At 36.9% G+C, this 21,049-nt stretch overlaps 1 protein-coding gene across 3 annotated transcripts in view; it reads right to left on the bottom strand.

Annotated features, from left to right (window-relative positions):
* The window catches only part of LOC124303330 (serine/threonine-protein phosphatase 2A 56 kDa regulatory subunit epsilon isoform), a 100,190-nt gene that overhangs the window by 21,396 nt on the left and 57,745 nt on the right, over window positions 1-21,049 (bottom strand). For all 3 annotated transcript variants that reach the window (XM_046760423.1, XM_046760425.1, XM_046760424.1), the window contains 2 exons: window positions 20,351-20,547; window positions 1,078-1,272 (listed from right to left, as the gene is read on the bottom strand). In XM_046760423.1, coding sequence (XP_046616379.1) covers window positions 1,078-1,272; window positions 20,351-20,547 — 392 coding nt within the window. The remainder of the gene's footprint in view (window positions 1-1,077; window positions 1,273-20,350; window positions 20,548-21,049) is intronic.

Below are 21,049 nucleotides of genomic sequence, written 5' to 3'. Positions count from 1 at the left end.
CGTTATTTTCTGCAACTATACACATGAGGGTACTTTTGTTTGGAACGAATAATTTTTTCCACTCCTACCTGAACAACTTGTTCATTGCGAAAAAGGGATCCTCGCAGAAGAATATTTCTGAAATCCAGCTATCAAAGGCTTCTCTCAGAATTCGAAGTTTTTCACATTCGAAATAGTTTTAATAGGTCGAGTATTCTACCGCTAATATCGGCAACTATATTTCGGGACCGAGTCATCAGAAGGGCTTATAGGTACGTTTTTAGGAGTTCGGATGCCACGGTCGAACCGCCTTTAAAAAAACTTTTCAAATATCTGCACCATGTGAGAAGAAGGGCCGATTACTAAGGCAACAGAAAGATTTATATTTAAAAACACATTGTTACTAAAGAGTAAAAGTTATCTAGGTATAATTTGTTTGATAATTTTGACCGTAGATCGGATTACTCGCACATTGGGGTCGAAAGTCATAAATTCGAAATTGAGAGGAGGAAACGCAATAAATATAATCGTGATTTCCGTTAGTTTTTCCAATTTTGCAAGTAAACCAACGAAGATATCAAAGACTGTTAAATAATTAATTTTTTTTGTAAAGAACAGTAAGACGACCAACTTTTGTTCGATACCTTTGCCGAGAAACCTGTAGAAATAAAGATGCGACGTAAAATCCCGGTTCTCCATTTTTTATTTAATTCAGACGTCAAATCCGTCAGTTTTGATAATAGACAAATTCAGGGTGTGTTAGTCGCGGACACATCTATCTACACAAAAATCACTCAGACTGTTCGTCAAAAAATAGCATTCATATCTCATTTGACTGGACTAATAGGCATCTAATAGGTCTTGTTCAATCTGAACATGAAAATCGCAGAAACACGCTTTGCAAAGATAGCTGCATACCTTCATTTTTATCGTACATTCTTGTGCTTCAAATCACAAGCTTGGACTCGAACATTTCTAATAGCAATAAAGTTACATAACGCACTTGGTTGTTTGTGTGTGATATGAAAGAAGTTTGATTATTCGAATCAGATAGGACTTATTAGTAAATGCAGTTAAAATTTTTATAATTTCACTGACCTGTAAAACAAATTTTTGGTCGATAACTTTCTTGCCGATAGTTGGCTGGAAGTCGGAGGACTCGAGAAAACGTAGAAAGAACTCGTAAACCAACTGAAGATGAGGCCAGCTTGCCTCTAGGGTCGGATCATCCTCCTCTGGATCAAAGTCTGGATTTTCACTAGGTGGTAGCGTGCGGAATAAATTTGCCGAAATCTGCAATTATTAAAAGAATAATAAGAAGCTTATTAGATAATTTTTCTCTTTTCATGTTCGATGAAGCAGATGATACAGAAATGACGTGCATGCGGATTGAAAGTAATTCCCTGGTAAATAACCAATATCGGGATGATTCACTGCAAATTAAGAGCTGGATGTAAGCATAAAAGGTGATACCGTGACCTAGCTAAACCGTGTGACTTTATCAAGAAATTTTTCACTGATTCGTATATTATCTGGACAGAGAATCTCTGTGGGCCGAGACTTAAAATGACGTTAATGTTCGATTAGTTAACCAGCGCCTGTTCAGAGAGGCAAGGTACCACCTAAATGCGCTTGCGCACGGACTTTGAAATAAGGGGACGGAGCACAAGGTGCTGAGATAGGCGCTCAGAGTGAAACGGAAGACGGAACAGGAGAAACTCGCACGTACAGCACACTATACGTATTCTATCGAGTAGACGAAATATGAACTTAGCATAGTGCGAGGCAAGAGGTTAATACCATAATCAGCGAATCTCAATATTGAAAAAAAAAACTTCAAGATTCACTAGATACTGGTGATAGTTTACCTTTTTGCAGGTGCTTTACGATACCGTCACAAGCGCATGCGCAACGTCGTAAGACAGAGATAAAACTACATTATGACGCTATCTCTCTCGGCTCGCTGCTCCTGTGTGCCGTGGAATCGCAGGCGCACGTTTCAGTTATATGATAGTTCAGCGGTCAGGGCAAGTGTGTTTGCGTCAATTTTCAAACGCCTGAACGAGGAAGCGTTTGAGATACTAATTGCTAATTGCTCATAAAATAAAATTGAAGCAGTTCCTGATTATGCAGACCAAGTTCGTATACAACTATTACGTAGAGGTTATGAGTCTATTTACATCAGTAGTTCCCATCAACGAAAGGCTTAACATAGGTGGCGCAAACGTAACTTCCTCGTTTTCGTTTGATTCACTCTATAAACCTAGTGCTTCGTCCCCCTATTTCAAAGTCCGCGAGTTGGCGCGACCAAAAATAGTATATTACGGCGCGAGCCGCGTATTCTATTTTTCGTTCCATTTGCCCGCAAATTCGGCATTACGCGTCTGTTTTCAGACCGGATAAGGTTTTTGAGCTGGCACTTGAAAACAAACCTTATCCGGTCTGAAAACAGACGCGTAATGCCGAATTTGCGAGCAATTGGAACGAAAATGTAATATACTACTAGGAGCTTCGCCCCTGCGCGCTTCGCGCGCCAACCCCACGTCGGCGCTCGCTTCGCTCGCCGCCGAGGTCTCGGCGCTACGCGCCTCACTATTTCCTTATACAGTGTCTCTTAGACAGGTGAATTTATTTGTGCTGATTTGATGACAGGTCTGCAACTGTTGATCGGTTGTTTCCGATCAACCCGACATTGCTATTGGCTCCCTATGCAGGTCTGCTCAGATTGTTTTCGTAAACGAATCCACTAACATGTACAAAACCCCCGATGCCATGCATCCCCAATTGCATTTTGCGACTTATTTTGCTATAGTTATTATTTTCCCCATAGTAGAAGAAATTCATAGCTTTGCTATAAGTAGAATTTCTATGGCTTCAGACAAATTAAAAACTCGTTATAATATTTAAGCCAGGGATATAAAATTTAATCCCGGAGATTCTGTCTGGCTCTTTCAACCTCGAAGACAGAAAGGACGGTGTCCGAAACTACAAAGAAACTGGGAAGGCCCTTAGTTAGTGGTTAACCGGATCAAGGATTTGCAGGATCCAAAGAAACCTATTTCTTCTCTGATATAACTCTCCTCGAGTTCTGTTTCATTACTTCTGCTGACATGTTTGCTAGTATGATATATTTGAAACGAGACTCAGTCTCACCTCTGCGTGTCGATCTTGAGTGCCGTACACACAATACGCCAACGCGCAAAAAAGACAATTCCCATCGAGAATCATCTTGATAATTCTCGTTTTCATGTTTATTTTTTGCGTGTCAGAAACAGATACCTTTAAAAATATTTGTCAAAGACTGTCATAAACAGCCGATGACAGCTGTCAAAGGAAGTTTTTTTTGCTAGATGCTTTTTGTTTTGTTTTCGGCATCTCATCCCACCGCCAACTTCATGCGTATACTATTGTTATTATAATCTTTTTCATACTATTGTTATTATAATATTTTTTACCAGTTCATTTGTTCAGAACTTTTTTATTAGATAGAGAGATCATACGTGGTCGAAACGCAAGCGCGTTAGAACGAGACTTAGCACGCTGCCTCCGTGCGGTGGCGCTGATTGAGCCGTTAGGCAGGAATAATACCGTCTCATGGAATACTCTATCCAGATAGTATACAGATCAGTGAATATTTTAAGTCTCCCTGCTAGCGGCGTTGGCGAAAACAAGGGTAAACATGTGTAACGTTTTTGTGCGCGACGCAGCATGCGACCGTCCATGTGAAGCAAGTGAGTATGTTACACGGCGCTGCTATTCTGGTGTTGTTAAACTGGTTTTAAAAGTACGTGTAAACGGTCTCTTACACCCAGATCAACCAATCGGGTTTAGTTATGCTATTCTACTTGACCAACGGGAATGGCGTAACTAAACTGCAACGAGAATGCGTAAAACTATATAAGTATATTTAGATCTGTTCAGCCAACCTTAGCAGTAGAAAAATACCTAGGGAATTATATCGCGTCTCGCATTCTAGTTATTGTCGTTTATAGGTTATGTACTTATGTAGGGAGCGTTTCCTTTGTTCATTGTTTGATAATATTGGGGGGGGGGGGGGGGGGGGGGGTGTGTGAGTAAAAGTAAACGAGATTTTTCTTTTAGATACTACCGCATAATAATGTTCCAGTAAATGTCTTGATGACCGGTGTGCCAATTGCATGAAATTACAGATAATTGAATTAATACTCATCATGCCTGCACAGTCGTTCTTAGCTAGTACGACAATCCAGTCGGTAGATAACCTCACTTTTCAATTCACGTAGAGCTTCGATATGGAGTGAAACTGCAGCAAATACAGCAAGATAACAATAACTTTTTCAGTGGAATTTTTTTAATGGAAGTAGGATTTCTTGTTGGCATGTCCACGGAAGTATGAAGCAATTCACAACAGAATAACAATTCCTAGTAAGGAAGAGTTAACGTCAACAATTCCCGTATGTATAAGCGGCAATGCTTAGACTAATTTAACAACACTGGTAGTAAAACTGGAATACCACTTAGTGAGACTGAGATCGTAGATTACTACCGATAGAAAATGGTAAACATTACTAGGCTGAGTGACAGATTGCGCATGCGTACGATAATTAAAGTGAGATCGTACACCTGCGTAAAGTCGATTCTGAATCCCCTCGTTTAAGAAGGTAAAAACTAAGGTTGAATCCAGCAGCCTCTAACATCGAACAGATACGGTGAGTGTTATTGAATAAGCGTTAGCTAGACGGTAGTGCTGGCAACGTTACTTCTGATTCGCCAAAATTAGGTTCAGAATCGACTTTACTCAGGTGTATAGCGACAGTATTTTTGTCTATGAGGTACGGGAATCAAATTACTCGAAACGGGGTATGGGTGTCAAACTTTTCTGCATCTAGTACCGAACTGAGATTATATTGTTACGATTACTCGTAACAATCATAGGCCAGTTTGCCAAGGCGTCTCGAATCGTCACTACGTCAATTATTTGATATCTGCGTATTCTAAAAAAATTGCACGCCTACTAAACCTCCATCACCAGCCGCGTTTGACAACTGTAACTTGGGATGGCCAACCTGCGTGTAATAACGACAAAGCTCGCGCATGCTCAGTAAGTCGCTCAGTCGTCAACTGTCACCATATCTCGGTACATGAAGTTTGAAGTATTCACCAACACTATAATACTGTTGTTCTCGCGAGCACTACTAGCATATTTCTTCGAAAACGACTCGTTAGTGTCACACACTTCTCAGTAATAAAAAGATAGCTTATGGTATCGACTTTCATTCTTAGGTTGAGTTTAGGACTCAACCTCATACACATCTTTTATTATTTTGACACTACCGTACTACCGCTAAAAATTTTCAATTTTTCAGACTACAATTTTTAATTACATTTTTTAGAAAGATAAGGTGATATTGTATGATATTTTTCAATGAAGTAAGGCCACATTACGATCATATTTGTATCACGTGTACGTTAATTGTACGGTAAATTTTCTTAGGTTAGTACGATACTCATATGCGGGGCCATCTGGCAACCCGACCGCCCACCGTTTTATACAGCGATTTATAATCGCATTCCGTTATACCTGATCACCGGTCTATATATATATGAGGTATTCCACGCCAACTCGGCGGCATTTGACCCTGATCATCTACAATATGTTTAATTATTTTTCATCTCATTCAACCTATAAAAAAAACGTATTCCTAATTTCCTAAAAATTTTTCGGATCAACCAGTCTGTTTAAAAAAAATTAATGAACTCCCTATTCAAGCCAAAAAAAAAACACCTATTTTGAATTTTTTTTATCAACTTAAGAAAGTTGTGCGTCACAAAACAATAATTTTAAGCCATAAAACAAAGTAGAAGTATTTAAAAAAAAAATGTATACAATTTTATAAGCTGGACAACACTTCCTTTCTCATGTTCATTTTTTATTTTTTGTCTTCATTGCGTATACAATAGTATTTTTTTGGATTTACGGCAGGAAAAGTAGATTGACCAAGAACTTGAGTGAACAGAGTCTTGCTACACTGTCGCCGCCAGCACCGCTTTGGACTTGCTTTCTGTGGGCATTTGTTGCAATATGGAACTTTGACAATTATGTGTCCAAAAAAAATGCGGCCTCTGACAGAACGGTAAAAAATTTGTCACTAGTGCAGGGAGATGCAGCAAAAAGTGTTGTCAACTGAATACACCAACAGTGTATTCAATCAGCAAGCACGATTGTAGCAAACCTTGTCCCATGAAAAATCCTGTCACCAATGACAGGTGATTTTCTTTTTTAGAACTATTTTGTTTATATTTCTGAAAACTCATGTAATCATTAACAAAGCACTTCAGTTCAATTGCAATCCGTTTATATCATTCGTGTATCGTATTACAAATTTTCACCGTACCCAACCAAGAATGGAAACCCAATTATCATGCAACCGGTAAACCTGTCGGCTTGGAAATACTTCCACCCTAGTTCCTTAGCAACAAGTGAAATTGTACAATGGAAGGTCTTAATAAACTTCGCGATAAGATTATGTTTCCAGCGGAACGTCCTGCTATTCTAAGCACAGCTATTCTGAGCACAAGCAAGGGATACGATGGGACAAAATACTCGAAAGCAAGCAAGGACTGATGAAGCTGAAGCTAGTAGCCAGAGTTAGCAGCCAAACATGTTAAGCTTTTTGGAAATAGAAAAATTTACTTCAGTTTCATATTCACAATTATATAAAAGTATCAGGGGTTCAAGGTATTTTACAAAGCTTTAATTTTCGGACTTCATTATCTTATTCGAATGAACATTAGAACGTATGGTTGCTAATCTGGTTGCTAGTTTCAGCCTTGCAAGGGCTGGGCAAGGAGTATCTGTATCACAATTAATTGTTGATTCCACGTGGGCTAAACTCGGCGAGGATACTTCATTTCATAATTATGCGCTACATAACGTGTACGCTTGTAGTATATTATACAAGCACCACCTAAAAATGAAATTTATCAGAATTTGCTGACGTATAACGAGCAAGAGCACTTCAAATTACACAATCGTCCAACTAGCGCGTGCAGTTGCTGCAATTGCGAAGATATAAGACACAATTACACCAAAATGTGCCCTATTTATATCTAAAATAAAATTGATTAAGAAATAAGTTAAGTTGGAGCAGTAAAATTACATTATAATTCATTAAAATTAAATTAAAGTTCATTAAATATACTCAAATTGTATGCGGTAATTAATAAATATGTATCCGGTCTTGCAGAAAAACGATCAACTGATCAGTTTTTCAGGAAATTGAAAAGTTTGAATAAACAATTTCTATATCTAGACATTTACGAGGATGAGAATTGATTCACATCCGAAACAATATCAAATTCCACGTACAGTCCCTGACAGTTGCCGCAAGTATTGGGACAAAGTTAGCCAACAAATAAGAATCCGCTGCGATGAATTTCAAGGGTAATTTCGTACCTGCAGATGACTAATCGGAACAGAAGGGACCGAGGGTGGTCAGATCAAAAATTGAAGTTCTATATCCTGTTTTCTCGTAATTCGTTGAAAATTTTGCTATAAATATGAATCACCTGTCATGTTTTTTGAAGGTATTTTATTTCTGTTCTAGACTAAAGGTTGTGATTTCAAAAATGTCACCGAAGGGGTTCTGAAGCTTTTAAATCGTCCAACACGGCCGTCTGAGGTTTCGTCTAAAAAAATCATTTCTTTGATGTTATTTTGTGCGGTGAATATTTTTGCAGGGTTGTTTTTTTACCCGTTAGACCCAGTTTGCAATAATGATAACATCGCCATATACTAAAAACAGTGCAAATGAAGCTGAATTCGAAAATCTCTGCGGCGAGATTTATTCGCTTAATAATCGCTATTGACAATATTTATTGCAGGTTGTTCAAAACAACCGTAAAAATTTTCCGACATGTGCAAATTCTAATTATAAGTTATTATAACTGTCACTGAATTCGTTATTTAAGTAAGTGAAACATAAAATGTGATTTATTGTTAAATAAATTAGTTTATTTCGAAACGAAAATAAAAAAAAATTTGATTCAAATTTTTTAATAAGTTGCGTGCTGCACAAACATAGAAATATTAATGTCATTATTATTTCTATTATTGAAATTAATTTCACATTGGTACCACAATAGTACTTCTTTCAGCCATACTTTAAAAAAAAAATACTAAAATCTCGGTGAAACAGTGATATTTATAGTTTTTCTTATGATTATTTAATTTTATATTGGAAACTATCAGTTATACAGTTTCGGCTGATGGAACTTTTTTGTAGGAAATTAAATTCTCTACAAAAAGGGTCCTTTACAATTTTGCTGTAAAGTTAGTAGTTTAGGAGAAAAATGAAAAAAACCATAATTTTTTAGCAAAAATCAACTTTACAATTTTTTACTGGCGAGATACTTCATACATTCTAAATTAGCTGTAGGAACTTTTAAAGAGGAAGGATCCCTCTGAAACTTCCGGCCATGGTCAATTAAATAGTATGAAAACTCGCGATGCTATAGATAATTGACAAAAAAAAATTATTTTTACGTGTTAATTAAATGGGAAAATTTCAAATTCATTTAGCGAGTACTTAAAATTAAAATTAAGAGCTAGGCTTTGGTGGGAATTTTTTTTTATATGTTCAGAGTGATATTTCGTCTATGAAGTGAAAAAAAAAAAAATAGTCGTCTCAAACGAAGCACCCTAGTACACATATCCTCATAAATTTCAATCGACTGTTCTCAAGTGGTCACATCACCATTCGAGAATTTTGATTGAACCATGGTCCAGTCTGCCCCTCCTCAAGTCTGATAAGTATTGTATTCAACATTTTCCGTCAGAACCTAATCCTTCGAAGTTATTCAAAGTTTTCTGTATTTTCAGAACACTTTGTATATTCATGTGCTTACTTCAAGAGTTATAGAGACCGTGCGGGAAATTGACGACAGCGCCGAATAAGCTTTTTTTGTCCCAACCGACGGGTATTTTTCCCTTTCGACGCCAATGACGCTGCCAATGATCATTCAACCTATCGCTTTGAATCACCCTGTGGTTAGGGACAGTAAATAACGGTTTACTCGGTATTTCTCAAACTGTTATAAAAACTGATAGCGCAAAAACTAACCTTTCCTTTTCTTACACCGAAAAGAGGCATTTTCTGGGTACGAATATTTCTTTTTTTGTTCGGAAAAATTATGAGAAATGACTACCAGACCACCCGTCAACGTTAGTGCAAGTCCTGCCGATAGGGACAAATTTGGGCATTCGTGGCGCCATTCATACTCGCGCTCGGTCACTATACGTGTGCCTAGCTAATTGTAAGACCTCACTTAAACAACCATTACTTCGGTTGCATTTAGACGATGTAATTTTATTCGTTTTAGCACCTTCTTGAGGCATCCTTATACGATTGTATTACCAAGAGCAATTGTATTTTCGATAACCTGAATGTGGCGCCATTCTGTCTGCAATCTTACAAATGAAATTTAGCTGTCATTTTGCTCACGTGGCGTTGTCATTTTAACGGCATATTTTTAAAGTTGATTAAAGTCGTACTAAATGGCAACTTTTTGAACGAAAAAAGTCGTTGAGTAAGGGGGAACATTACTTATACTTTTTGATATACAAGACGCTGGTTTATTTTTCTTTTCTTTTTTTGCTGCGAAACAAGTTTTCCGTAACTTTTCAGGGTTCGTACGATTTTTGGAACGCGAAATTCCCTGACTTTTCCAGGTGTTCCAGCCTGAAAATAGGATTTTTTCAGTAACCTTTCAAGAAATATGCCGCTGATTAATGATAATTTCTTTGCTTATTAATACTAATACCTTCAATATTACCTAGTAATTAATTCACTGTCCGACTACTAACTTACAAATAATAGCCAGCGATTTTCAGTAAGAAAAAAACGAAATGAGGTTCGATATCAAGTAATGTACGTATAAGAACGAGTTTATTTCTTCGAGAAACTTAAAATTCCAGTCTTATTTTCGAAATTCCCTGAGTTTTCCCGGTTTTCCAGGTTTTCCTTGTGCGTACGAACCCTGCTTTTCTGGGCCACCATTTTGGACACCTAACTTTGTGTATGTGAAATTAGCCCAATACTTTATGAAAGTAATATTTCTAAGAATTCTCAGTTGTGCTGGATATATGCTAACATATGTCGTCAACCCTACTTTCACAACTTCAACGGTTATTCAAAATATTCAGAAAAATCAAACTTTGACAAGCACTTTCAAGATAATAGGGGAAAAAATGGCGTCAGGTTGTGCTGAACTTGTGCTACTTTGTGCCACAGGTATACTGTTTTGCCGAAAAAAAAAACTATACGTCAAAAAAAAAACCTGCATATTTGTTATTGAGAAAAACAAATTAGGCCAAGTTGTACTAAACTTGTGTTACCTTATACCAAACTCTTTCTCGTGAAAAAACTGAAAAATCTTGGCATATCTTAAAAAATCAATAAAAAAAAAAAAATTTTCGCACTATGCTAGTGTATACGGGGCATTATTATTGAAACTGAATAACTCCACAAAGTCAACATTTTTACTTGCCTAATTTTTTCGAATTTCCATTTTTTTTTTGTCGAAAGGTGCCTTCAAGATTTTTTCCAAAATTGTTCCAGATAAATCTGAAATTGTTCAAGATTAGAATTCAACCTCAGTTCTTTCTCAAATTGCGAATTTTTAGAGAATTTTAACTCTAAGCTCTTCAAATGGATTCAACTTCCATACAAATTGAAATATTAACAGACGTAGGAGAGTCGGGTAAAATGGGGTGTTTGGGAAAATTGATATAATTTGGTGATTTCGATGAATGGGACATCATCTACTCGGATATAATATCTGTGGACCTTTATTTGGCTACTATTACTGCGCCATTTTGATTCTTTTATCATCACGGCGAAAAAAAATTATTTTACCGTTGAGTACAGAAATCCCTATTTTACCTGAACGTGCCGGTAAGATCGGGACCATAGGAGATATTACCAAAACGGCTTTTTTCAAGTTAGAATGAAATTATTTATTGCACAAACAAAAGTTACACGAGGTTGAAACTGGCAGCCAGAATCAGCAGCAAAATGTTCTAATGCTCATCTAAATAAAGTAGTGAAGTCACAAAATCAAAATTTTGTGAAAAACCTTAAACTCCCAATACTTTTAAAGAAATAAGAGGATAAAACTGAAATGCATTTTTCTATTTTTAAATAGTTTAATACCATTGGCTACTAACTTTGGCTGCTATATTCATCTTCATAAAGTGACACTCAACCTCGAGAAAGTTACAAAAAACGACTCTATTTATTATTAATCACAGTAGTCGCCAAGATAGTGTATGCTAGCGTTGTCAACTTTAAACAATCTTCGAACCAACATTGTGGAAAGTACTAGCAACGAACTGACTCCATGATTTTTTGGCAACCCGTGGGCCAATCACATAAGAAAGGGCAGACGATATACGGATTTTGGCTTGTCGCGGATTGTTGCTCAACTATATAACACAGCCAAAAAAGCCTTGCACGATAATTTTGAAGACACATCATATTACCTGTACCATGAGTTTCAAGGCCACACGTTGTTTATTCATCAATTTATAACAAGAAATGTGAATTTTTTTTCCACGGCATTTCGCATCTTGCAACTAAACAAATAGAGGAAATTGATCTCACGACAGCTTGTTTTATCGACAATGATGAGACGAACAACTTTTGTTTGAACAGTTTTCGTGTATGACCCGTAACAAAGACGTTATTTGACAAAATGTGGGGTCTCAAAAGTTTAAACAATCGTTACGGACAAACCCGGACCTAACTTTTTGGGGCATAGGTGAAAATATGTTCGTCCGTCTTTAATGAACCTATAGAAAAATCGGCTAACCTACGTTATTCCAGAATAGAACTTAATTTTATTCTCCTGGACTATAAGGTTAGATTCGACGGTCATGGGTTATGTTATGTTTACTGAGATTGAGTTTGTTTATCGCTCGGCCGACTATGGCGCTGTAGGTTTTTCTGTGCTGCCAACATAACTGTCTAGTGTAAAAAGTTAGCCGTGTTAGATTATTTGTCCCCAAATGTAAATTGCCTCTTCATCATAATTCAGGCACTCAGGCTAGCCTGAATCCTTACACTTACTGAATCCTTGAGAGCTAAACAATATCGATAACGGCTTTCCACGTACGTGTCCGGCATTTATTTTTATCGGTGATAAGCTGCAAACGAACCATTCGGACTTCTAGAACATGCTTGTAGAGCCATATGACAGATAGCACTAGCTTATTAATAAAAATGGCACATACTCGTTTTACTCAAATCTCCATTATACATGGTTCTTTTCGTCTCGAATTCTAGATTTGTGGTAGAAAATGTGAAAAATATTACGCCTCCTGATTTGTGACTTTCTTATTTTTTGATAGATAGAATATTGTATCAAGAAAATCCTGTTTTACTTTTACGCGAAAAGTATTGGTAAAAATATAACAATGCACAGGTGAAAGGCCTGTTAGATCAACATTTGGTGTTTGTAAAAGTTGATCGGTATGGCCAGTAAAACTTAGCATAATTGGTGAATTTTATATTTTATCTCTATGTTTCGAAAATTCCAATTTTTATAGCATCATTTTTTTGCTGTCACAAGGTCGAAGGTCTGCTTAATCAATATTTGAAGTTCAGTATAATCCGGGCAAATTAACTACCACAACTCGGCACAAGTTGTACATTTTTCCGATTTCGAATTTTTCCAAGAAAATTGATCAATAATTAATTTTTTCCTGAAGCAGTATCGTGTTTTTCCTGAAACTGAGTATTGCAGAAGTCAGAAGAAGTCTAACACAACTGAAACTTCGAGATTTTGTCAACTACCAAACGTGTTAAACTTTTTGGAAATAGAAAAATGCAGTTGAATTTTATTCTCATAATACTATAAAAGTATTGGGGGTTTAAGGTGCTTAACAAAATTTTGATGAACTTCACTACCTTATTCGAATGAGCGTTAGAAGGTTTGGCTGCTAATTCTAGCTACCAATTTCAGCCTCGAGCGAGAAGAGAGGTTAAAATATTTACACGTAAAAAAAGATTCAGCCCAGCATACCTGAAAAGAAAAATCGCGATATCACGAAAGTGACAAGGTGGGTGTTGTATTTTTCGAGTTTTTCGTTCGTTTTGCGAGATTTTGTGAGATTTTTCAAGATTTTTCGGTTTTCCCACGAGAAAGAATACGGCACAAGGCGGCACAAGTTTAGCACAACCCAGCATAATTTTTTTTTTTTTTAATATACAACTTACTCGACACAAACAACACGATTTCTTTTTTAGTTTTTTTAAGGTGTAATTTTGTACCAATTTACGGTCTGTTATTCAGCAAACGGAACATGGTTTTGCATGTGTTTTGGCTCTAATAATGTTTCTGGTCGAGCGCAACGATAGTCATACATAGAGCACGTACTGCACTCACTGCGTATCTCATACTCTCCATCAAATAAAATATGTCTCAAAAGTGCGACAGAGATGAAGTACGCGTATTACGAGCACAGGTTTGTCTGTTTCTAAGAATGTTATTAAATAAAACTGATGGGTTGACTTACTGTTCGTATCAAATACTTATTAGTGAGAGAACACTTATGACTAAAACTAACCGCAATTCCCTAACTTAACCTAAAATTTACTATACTGGCTGATCTCCGATGATAATACAAGATTATTGCAAAGTGATAATAAACAGAGCCATACACATATGTCAAGAAATAGTCTCAAAAGAAAATATTATATATCCCGAAACAACTGATATGTTGCCAATGAAGATGATTAACTTATTGCTACACCCGTAGTGCTGATACGTAACGATATAGACGAGGCTGAAGCTAGCAGCAAGAGCTAGCAGCCGCGCGCCATGATGCAGGGCCGCAGCGACGCCTGGTGCCCGAATAGGGGGTTTCACAATTCACTCGACAACCCAAGTTTTCGCTCGGATCGGAGGAAGTAGTATATTTATTTCAAGATACATTGTAGGTCAGACTTCAAGCAAATCACGTTCGTTGAGGAAAGCAAACATATTTCGCTTTTTGTTCAATTCTTTGATATAACAAAATAGAGGATCTAATAAAATCGAAGCAGCCGATCGTTCGTCATAGGTTGGAAGAGACAAATACTTACAGGAAAGTAGTTCGTAACTGAAACTTTTCGAAATTTGCCAAGTTTTAAAGGAGAAAATTTTTTTTATCCATTTTCTTTTTCACTATTCGATATAGAGGAATATATAGAATGTGATAGATATCGAAGCAGCAGATCGGTCAGCATAGTTGGAAAGGGGTGAATATTTACACGGGGGTTCTTTCTTATTCAAGTTTTTTTTGTCCGTCGAAACGTGGCAAAATTCTAAAAATTTCAGTTACTGTCTATTTCCGTGTAAATATTTGCCCCTTCCAACTTACGCCGACCGATCGGCTGCTTCGATTTCATTAGATCCTCTATTTTGTTATATCATAGAATTAAACAAAAAGTGAAATATGTTTGCTTTCTTGAAGTCTGACCTAGAATTTATCCTGAAATACATATACTACTCCCTCAGACACGCGCGAAACCTCAGGCTGTCGAGTGAATTGTGAAGCCCCCTATCCGGGCACCAGTCGTCGCTGCGGCCATGCATCGCGGCGCGCGGCTGTTAGCTCTGGATGCTAGCTTCAGCTTCGTACAATGAAGTTGTGCAGAAAGCTGATTAATTGGTTTGCGTAGATGTGTTTAGCATGTAAAATATACAAGGTTACAGGGTTCAAAACAAATAATAGTGTAACACTTGCGGTCGACATGACGGTTGTCCACATATTACGTCACCCACTGGGGGGGGGGGGGGGGGTCTGGACAAAACGTTACTAACTGTGACATGGGGGGCCTAGGGGTTTCTCCAAGTGTGACATCACACTTCAAAGTTATAAATTTAAAAAAAAAATTTTTCTAGTATTTATCGAAGCGAGGTAAGTAGTATTTAATATTTAATTATGCTTTGTGCCGATAGTTGCAGCGCTATTTTATTATCATGAGACACTTCAGAACCAGCCCCCTGATACTCACCACTGCTCGTGTACTAAAAAATTGTACGCGTTTTGTCCCCGTTTTTTAGTTCCTCTACGTGGCGCTAGGAGACTTCTGACACGCTCGCTGCCCTCGCTGACCGCGCGCATGCTTGTCAGACAACTACTAGCGCCACTGGTGGTGGAGATTGGCGGCAGAATCGAGGGACATTTTGCGAACCACTTTTAGCAGCGTGTGTCACGGGGCTGTTCAGAAATCAGCAAGTATTTTTGGAACAACTAAATGTACGACGTACTCAATAATCAACAATTGGCAGTAATCAATCAAATAAATCATTGACAGGGTCATTAAAGATCAATTGGTTATAGTACAAAACTATGGAACGGTAGGTTTTTATGCTCAACTTGATATATATGCTTATGGTATATAAACAGTCATGTCGCAAAAACATTTTGTATCAAGGATTATGTATGATCCTAACCATATTCAATTCCATTGCCGTATTGCTCCATTGTACGAGGCCATAAAAGAATGTCATTGGCAAAATATTATATTTTTTAAAACAAGGGTTTTAGTAATCGTGGACGTTTAACGTAATCACTATTCACTGTCAGTTTTACTAGATTTCGATAAGATTTGCAAAATACATTTTCAGCGCAGACTTTTCTTTCAGAAGACAAGAGCAATAAATTGCAAGAAGTGAATAAGCACTTCAACTATAATGAAATAGAACACGGGTACAAAGATGAGCAGGAAAAAATTTTACACAAGGATTCGAATACCGGCCAGAGTCTCCACACCAGAAATATTGTTTCCTGCTGCTAATTAGTTTTGACCCTCTTTCTCTCTCAATTGAATCTTTCATTTGTTTTCCATTTCATTGTCTCGCATTTTTTGAACTCGATCCACCCCGATATTCGTTTTAGAATCAAATTTTTTTGTTTTTTGACCAAATATTCAGTGCGCAAATTTATTCAAAATCAGTTTGGTCTAGCAGTAATATTACAAATGATCTAATTTTTTGCGAATGTCGCAGAAACTGGCCGTTGGACTTAACGGCCGAGTGCGGCCTAGGATTAAGAACCACCGACGCTCACGCGCAGTCACCCGGCGCAGCCTTATAACGACAGATTGCGCAGTCTGTGAACCGAGCTGAAGCCGTGATTAGAAAGAGAGAGCTACAGCTGGAGCCGACCCTCTCTGTTGCACGATCGAAAAAGTGGGGAGCAGCCACCAGACGGGGAAAGCAATAAGACAAGAGGGGAGGTAAGCTTGTATGAGCTATGTGTTTCCCCCGCCAAAGAATTTTGGCTGCTGAGTGCGGAAACGTCCGAGGACTCTTAAACTTTGGGAAAATATTCTAGATCGAAACCGAAACTTGATCGAATTTCATTCGCGAGGGTACGCGATCGTTAACCATTTTTTATTAATAATCTACCGATGAACAATTTTGCCTACCGAGTGTGGAAACTTCCGAGGACTTTGATACTTGGTAGAGTCGTCCTTTAATGATCGCTAAAAGTGTTGAAAAATTATACGCGAGAGTATACCGTCGTTTACTCATGAATAACTTTTGTTACGTGCCCGATACTGTTGGTGGTATGTTTTCTCGATTCAGCTCACGATTTCGATGAAATTGATAATTTTTTCCCGATTAATCGAGTAATTGATTATTTTTCCTCGCAATCGGTTTTCAAGTTTTAGTCCCATGAACGATGCAATACAATATCAATTTATGTGATTAAAGTCTAAATTAGCATCGTTGTATTACTCACTAAGTACCTATTTGATATAACAAGTAAAAGATAAAGGAATATCTTTGCCTAAGATTGAAGAATATTTTGAAGAAAACCCTAAATTATCAAAAAACTTTTCGGCTATTAAGACTGCATGCTGAAATTTACGATATTTTAGTTTCGTAATAGTATTATAAAATATAAGATAAGATAAGAAGGAAGATGAGGTGATCGAAATTTTTGATTCTCTACTCATTATTTTCAGTGAAGAATTTCCTTTTTCTGTAAGACCAATCCATCAAGTTCCTTGACCGCTAAAAAGTTTGGATTCACTAGTCGAAATTTCTTGCCGCGCTAATAGTTTGATAGCGGTGTCAAAATTATCTCTATTTTCCCAAGCCAAATTTCCCAAGTGGCTGTTTGAACGGGACAAATTCACCTTCATTTTGCTCTTGAGAAAATTTTTTACGATTTTTTTTTTATCCGGTACGCAGCTTTGATTCCAAAACTCGACAAATCAATGCTTTTGATATGTGAAAAAGTAAGGCTTTCTCGGGGTGGGAAAATATGGAGGGAAAAAAAATTCAAAATCATTTCTGAATTATTTCAATTTGAGGATTTCAATTCGAAACAATTTCAGAAGTCCCATTATCTAAATTCTATTCCACTCTCCTTACGGACAGGTCTAATATATGTACAAAACGTACTACCACGAACATAATATATTACTTAAGAAAACAGGAAATGATGAAAAAAAAAAATGAGAACATACATAACAAAGAACAATAAATGGATAAATTAATAGGATATGCAATATGAATGTGAAACATTACTTCAAAATAAAACTTTGGGAAAAGAATCAAAAATGACAATACAGAAGAAACCACAATCCCGCCACTAAGCTAAAGATAATCGATCCATCGATTAATACAGTCCAAAAAAATAATCGAACACGACTCAACTTGATCGGTAAAAATTAATCGATTAATCCATTACTTCGCATTTTTTTGAAACGGTGCATCCGAGGCTAAATATTTTTAAATTTCAGTATGCAGTCTCAATGACCGAATTCTTTTTTTATAATTAAGAGTGTCATTCAAAATATTCTTCAATTTCAGGCGAAAATATTCATTTATCTTTCACTTGTTACATCAAATAGGTACTTAGCGAGTAAGACAATGATGTTAATTTAGACTTTAATCACAGGAATTGATATTGTATTGCATCGTTCATGGGAGGGAATTACAAAAACTGATTGTGAGGAAAAATAATCTAGTCGGTCGATTAATCGCGTTTGAAAAACAATCGATTATACTCGATTAATCGGGAAAAAAGAATCGATTTAATCGAAATCGTGAGCTAAATCGAGGATACATACCACCAACAGTAACGGGCACGTAACAAAAGTTATTCATGAGTAAACGACGGAGTATTTTCGCGAATCATTTTCCATCATTTTTAGCGATCATCGAAGGACGACTCTACCAAGTTCCGAAGTCCTCGGACGTTTCTGCACCTAGCAACCGAATTAATTCACAATTTCATAATTATAAACAATCGTCTACTGTACAACCATGTGCTTATCGACAGTGATCCATGCTCTACCAAGTTCATCGTTTCATTCAAACTTTTTTTGATCATATCTATTCCATGGTAATTCCTCTTCTACGTGTCAGATCTAATTATCTGTGTAAGTACCGACGCCTATGCATTCCCAGGTTTGGCTGCTAGCTTCGGCGTCATAAAAATAAAAAAAGAAAGAAAAGGGTGCCACTATAGTGACTTCTGTGACTGAAAGAGTCAATCCTACTTATTTGACAAAGTTATATAAAACATTTTAGTTTTGATGTTTTATATTTGAAGGTTTTATAATCAATGATTCGTTTGGTTTTGACATTGAGTCGCAAATCGACATACAAAGAGGCGTTTCATGACGTCTATAGTTCTTCATTGACGTAGACATTTCAGAGAAACCATCGTAGTTTCTTTTGTTTCTTTATACCTAGAGTGACGTATTCATTCACTATCTTGGAGAGAAAAAAAAAAAAAAAAACTAATCCAGACGTCAATCACTAAATTTATTTTTCATCACTAGAAGAGTACAAAGTACTACAAAGTATTCGCGAGTTTCAAATGTAGTATTTCTTTTTTTTCAGTGTTTTACCGACAGACCTGAACTGGTTCCTTTTCATTACTTTTTCTAAATGCACGATTACGTTTTTCCAAAATTATTTATTGATTTAAAACTCATCGATACGTGAAGACGAACTTCCCACGAAGGTGTTAGAAAAAAAAAATATATATTATATTAACTTCCTGATTACGTACATGTTTTAATTTACTGATCACTGTGCTTTGGTCCCAGACTTTTGGCAAGAGAAAAACGCAAAGTCTATACATGTGTTGTAATAGTTACAGTGTGTGCCAAGAGCGAGTGGTCGTTTTTGCCCTTGTGCGTTTGCATTACTCGTCTGAGGCTCGTGCTTGCGAGCCTGCCAGTCACGCTGCAAATTTGACACGAGGGCAATAATAACCCACTTCCCGCCCTTGGTACACAATGTATAATTTTGCAACACGACACATGAAAGTCGAAAATTTGTTTCGTTAGGGAATCATTCATTTGTGTTCAGTTACAGTCTTGCACGGCTTTAATTTGAATATATTATACGGCATTCGTATAACATCTGTATGGATCTAGGATTAGTCTTTTACTGGTGTTCGGATATTTGAGCAAATGATTCGAAACTTCAACAAACATTTCAAAAATCCACTAAAATCCCTTACGATCTTCAAATTTACACAGTTTTACTGAGTGTTAAAAATATTGTACAATGTGAATATGTTAACACCCAAATGAAACTTAGGCTGTGTTTACGATATAATAGTTTGTTTCAAGGTTAAAGGATTAGTGTAGGGGCTTATTGGTGACTTTTGTCACGGTGACAAAAAATTTTTCTGATCCTTTCTATAAAAACCTATGAAGCTGTGCTCACTACGGTGGCGTGATAGTCGATAGTAGGCAATCACTGGTGACATTTTATTCTATGACAACGATCACCAGTGAGCACATACCCTTACCTACTTGAAAACGAAGTCCAGGTTTCTATCAATATGCGAGGTGGAGAAATGGGTTAGATAGGGTCAAATAATGACAATATTTCAAGATCTGATCACAAACGGTGCACTGAACTATCTTATATTCACACTGTAAATGTGATTATATTAGTATATTTTTCAACTAGTGTGAGAAATCGAATTAAATGAAAGTAATGCCGAGTCCCGTCGACCAGCCAGCATCTCAGCAGAGTTCGATTCTCATCACGTCCGATGGCGCTAGTTACTCCTGTTATATGCACAATAAACGTGCGATAATGCATATTTCCGCACGGCTTTCAACCGGTTAGGGAATGAGCGACATCGCGCGCCCTCTACAGCGTGAGAAATCGAACTTCCCATGCAGGTATTATTATTACACAAAAACTAAGGTTGCGTTCTAGATTTACATTTTACCAAAGTATATGTGGCAAAATATTGGTATTTCGTTACTAGTGATGTAATGAATTGGATAAATCGCATTCTCATATGAGTCAAAATAAGCTTGTATGAAAATATTTCATCATCAAGTGAAATTCTCACCATTTTGATTATCTCAGGGTAGACGCTTTCTGTGAGAACACCCCGTCCCGCTGTGATGTATTCGACCAATTCATTGAGGGTATTACGTTTGATTTCTTTGCCTTTCAGATCTGTCACCGGATCCATAAAGTCGAATGCGACGCAGCATTGTCGCAGTTTTCTGTGGAACAACTCCTCCTGCTCTAATACTGAGACATCTGAAAACAAGAGTAAAAATATTTGTGAATCCACTACATTTGTTTTCATTCGTGTACAAATCGTACATTGAGACACGTGGCACTTACAAATATTGTAAAATTAGACTAGAAAATGCATGATGGGTGAGAAATTTTGAGTCAAAGAGTGAAGCAGCATCATTCGCAATTGACTTCAAGGGAAATTTCATATTAACTTCACCTGTTTCAATAATCACATAACGATATACTCTATTCATTATCCCAGGTGCGGGTCAAAGTTTCAAACGGTCAAAATCAAGACAAAATTATTAAAAGGTATTCTACAAATTTCTACTTTGTCCGTGCGTAATAATTCAGGTTATAAATTAAAGCAGATGTCACGATGATAGGAAAAAGTATTTATCAGATTAACAAGATATAATTATTCAAGTTAAATTTAGTGGTGCCAAAGATTTGATAATTCACAAAATTAATATGTTGCAAATTACCTTGGTTGAACTGAATAATTTTGGTGACCAAAGTA

Source organism: Neodiprion virginianus, chromosome 4 (assembly GCF_021901495.1).
Source record: "Neodiprion virginianus isolate iyNeoVirg1 chromosome 4, iyNeoVirg1.1, whole genome shotgun sequence".
Lineage (NCBI taxonomy): Eukaryota > Metazoa > Arthropoda > Insecta > Hymenoptera > Diprionidae > Neodiprion > Neodiprion virginianus.
The sequence above is the reverse complement of the archived record's forward strand: the minus strand, read 5'-3'. Positions and strand labels throughout refer to the sequence as shown.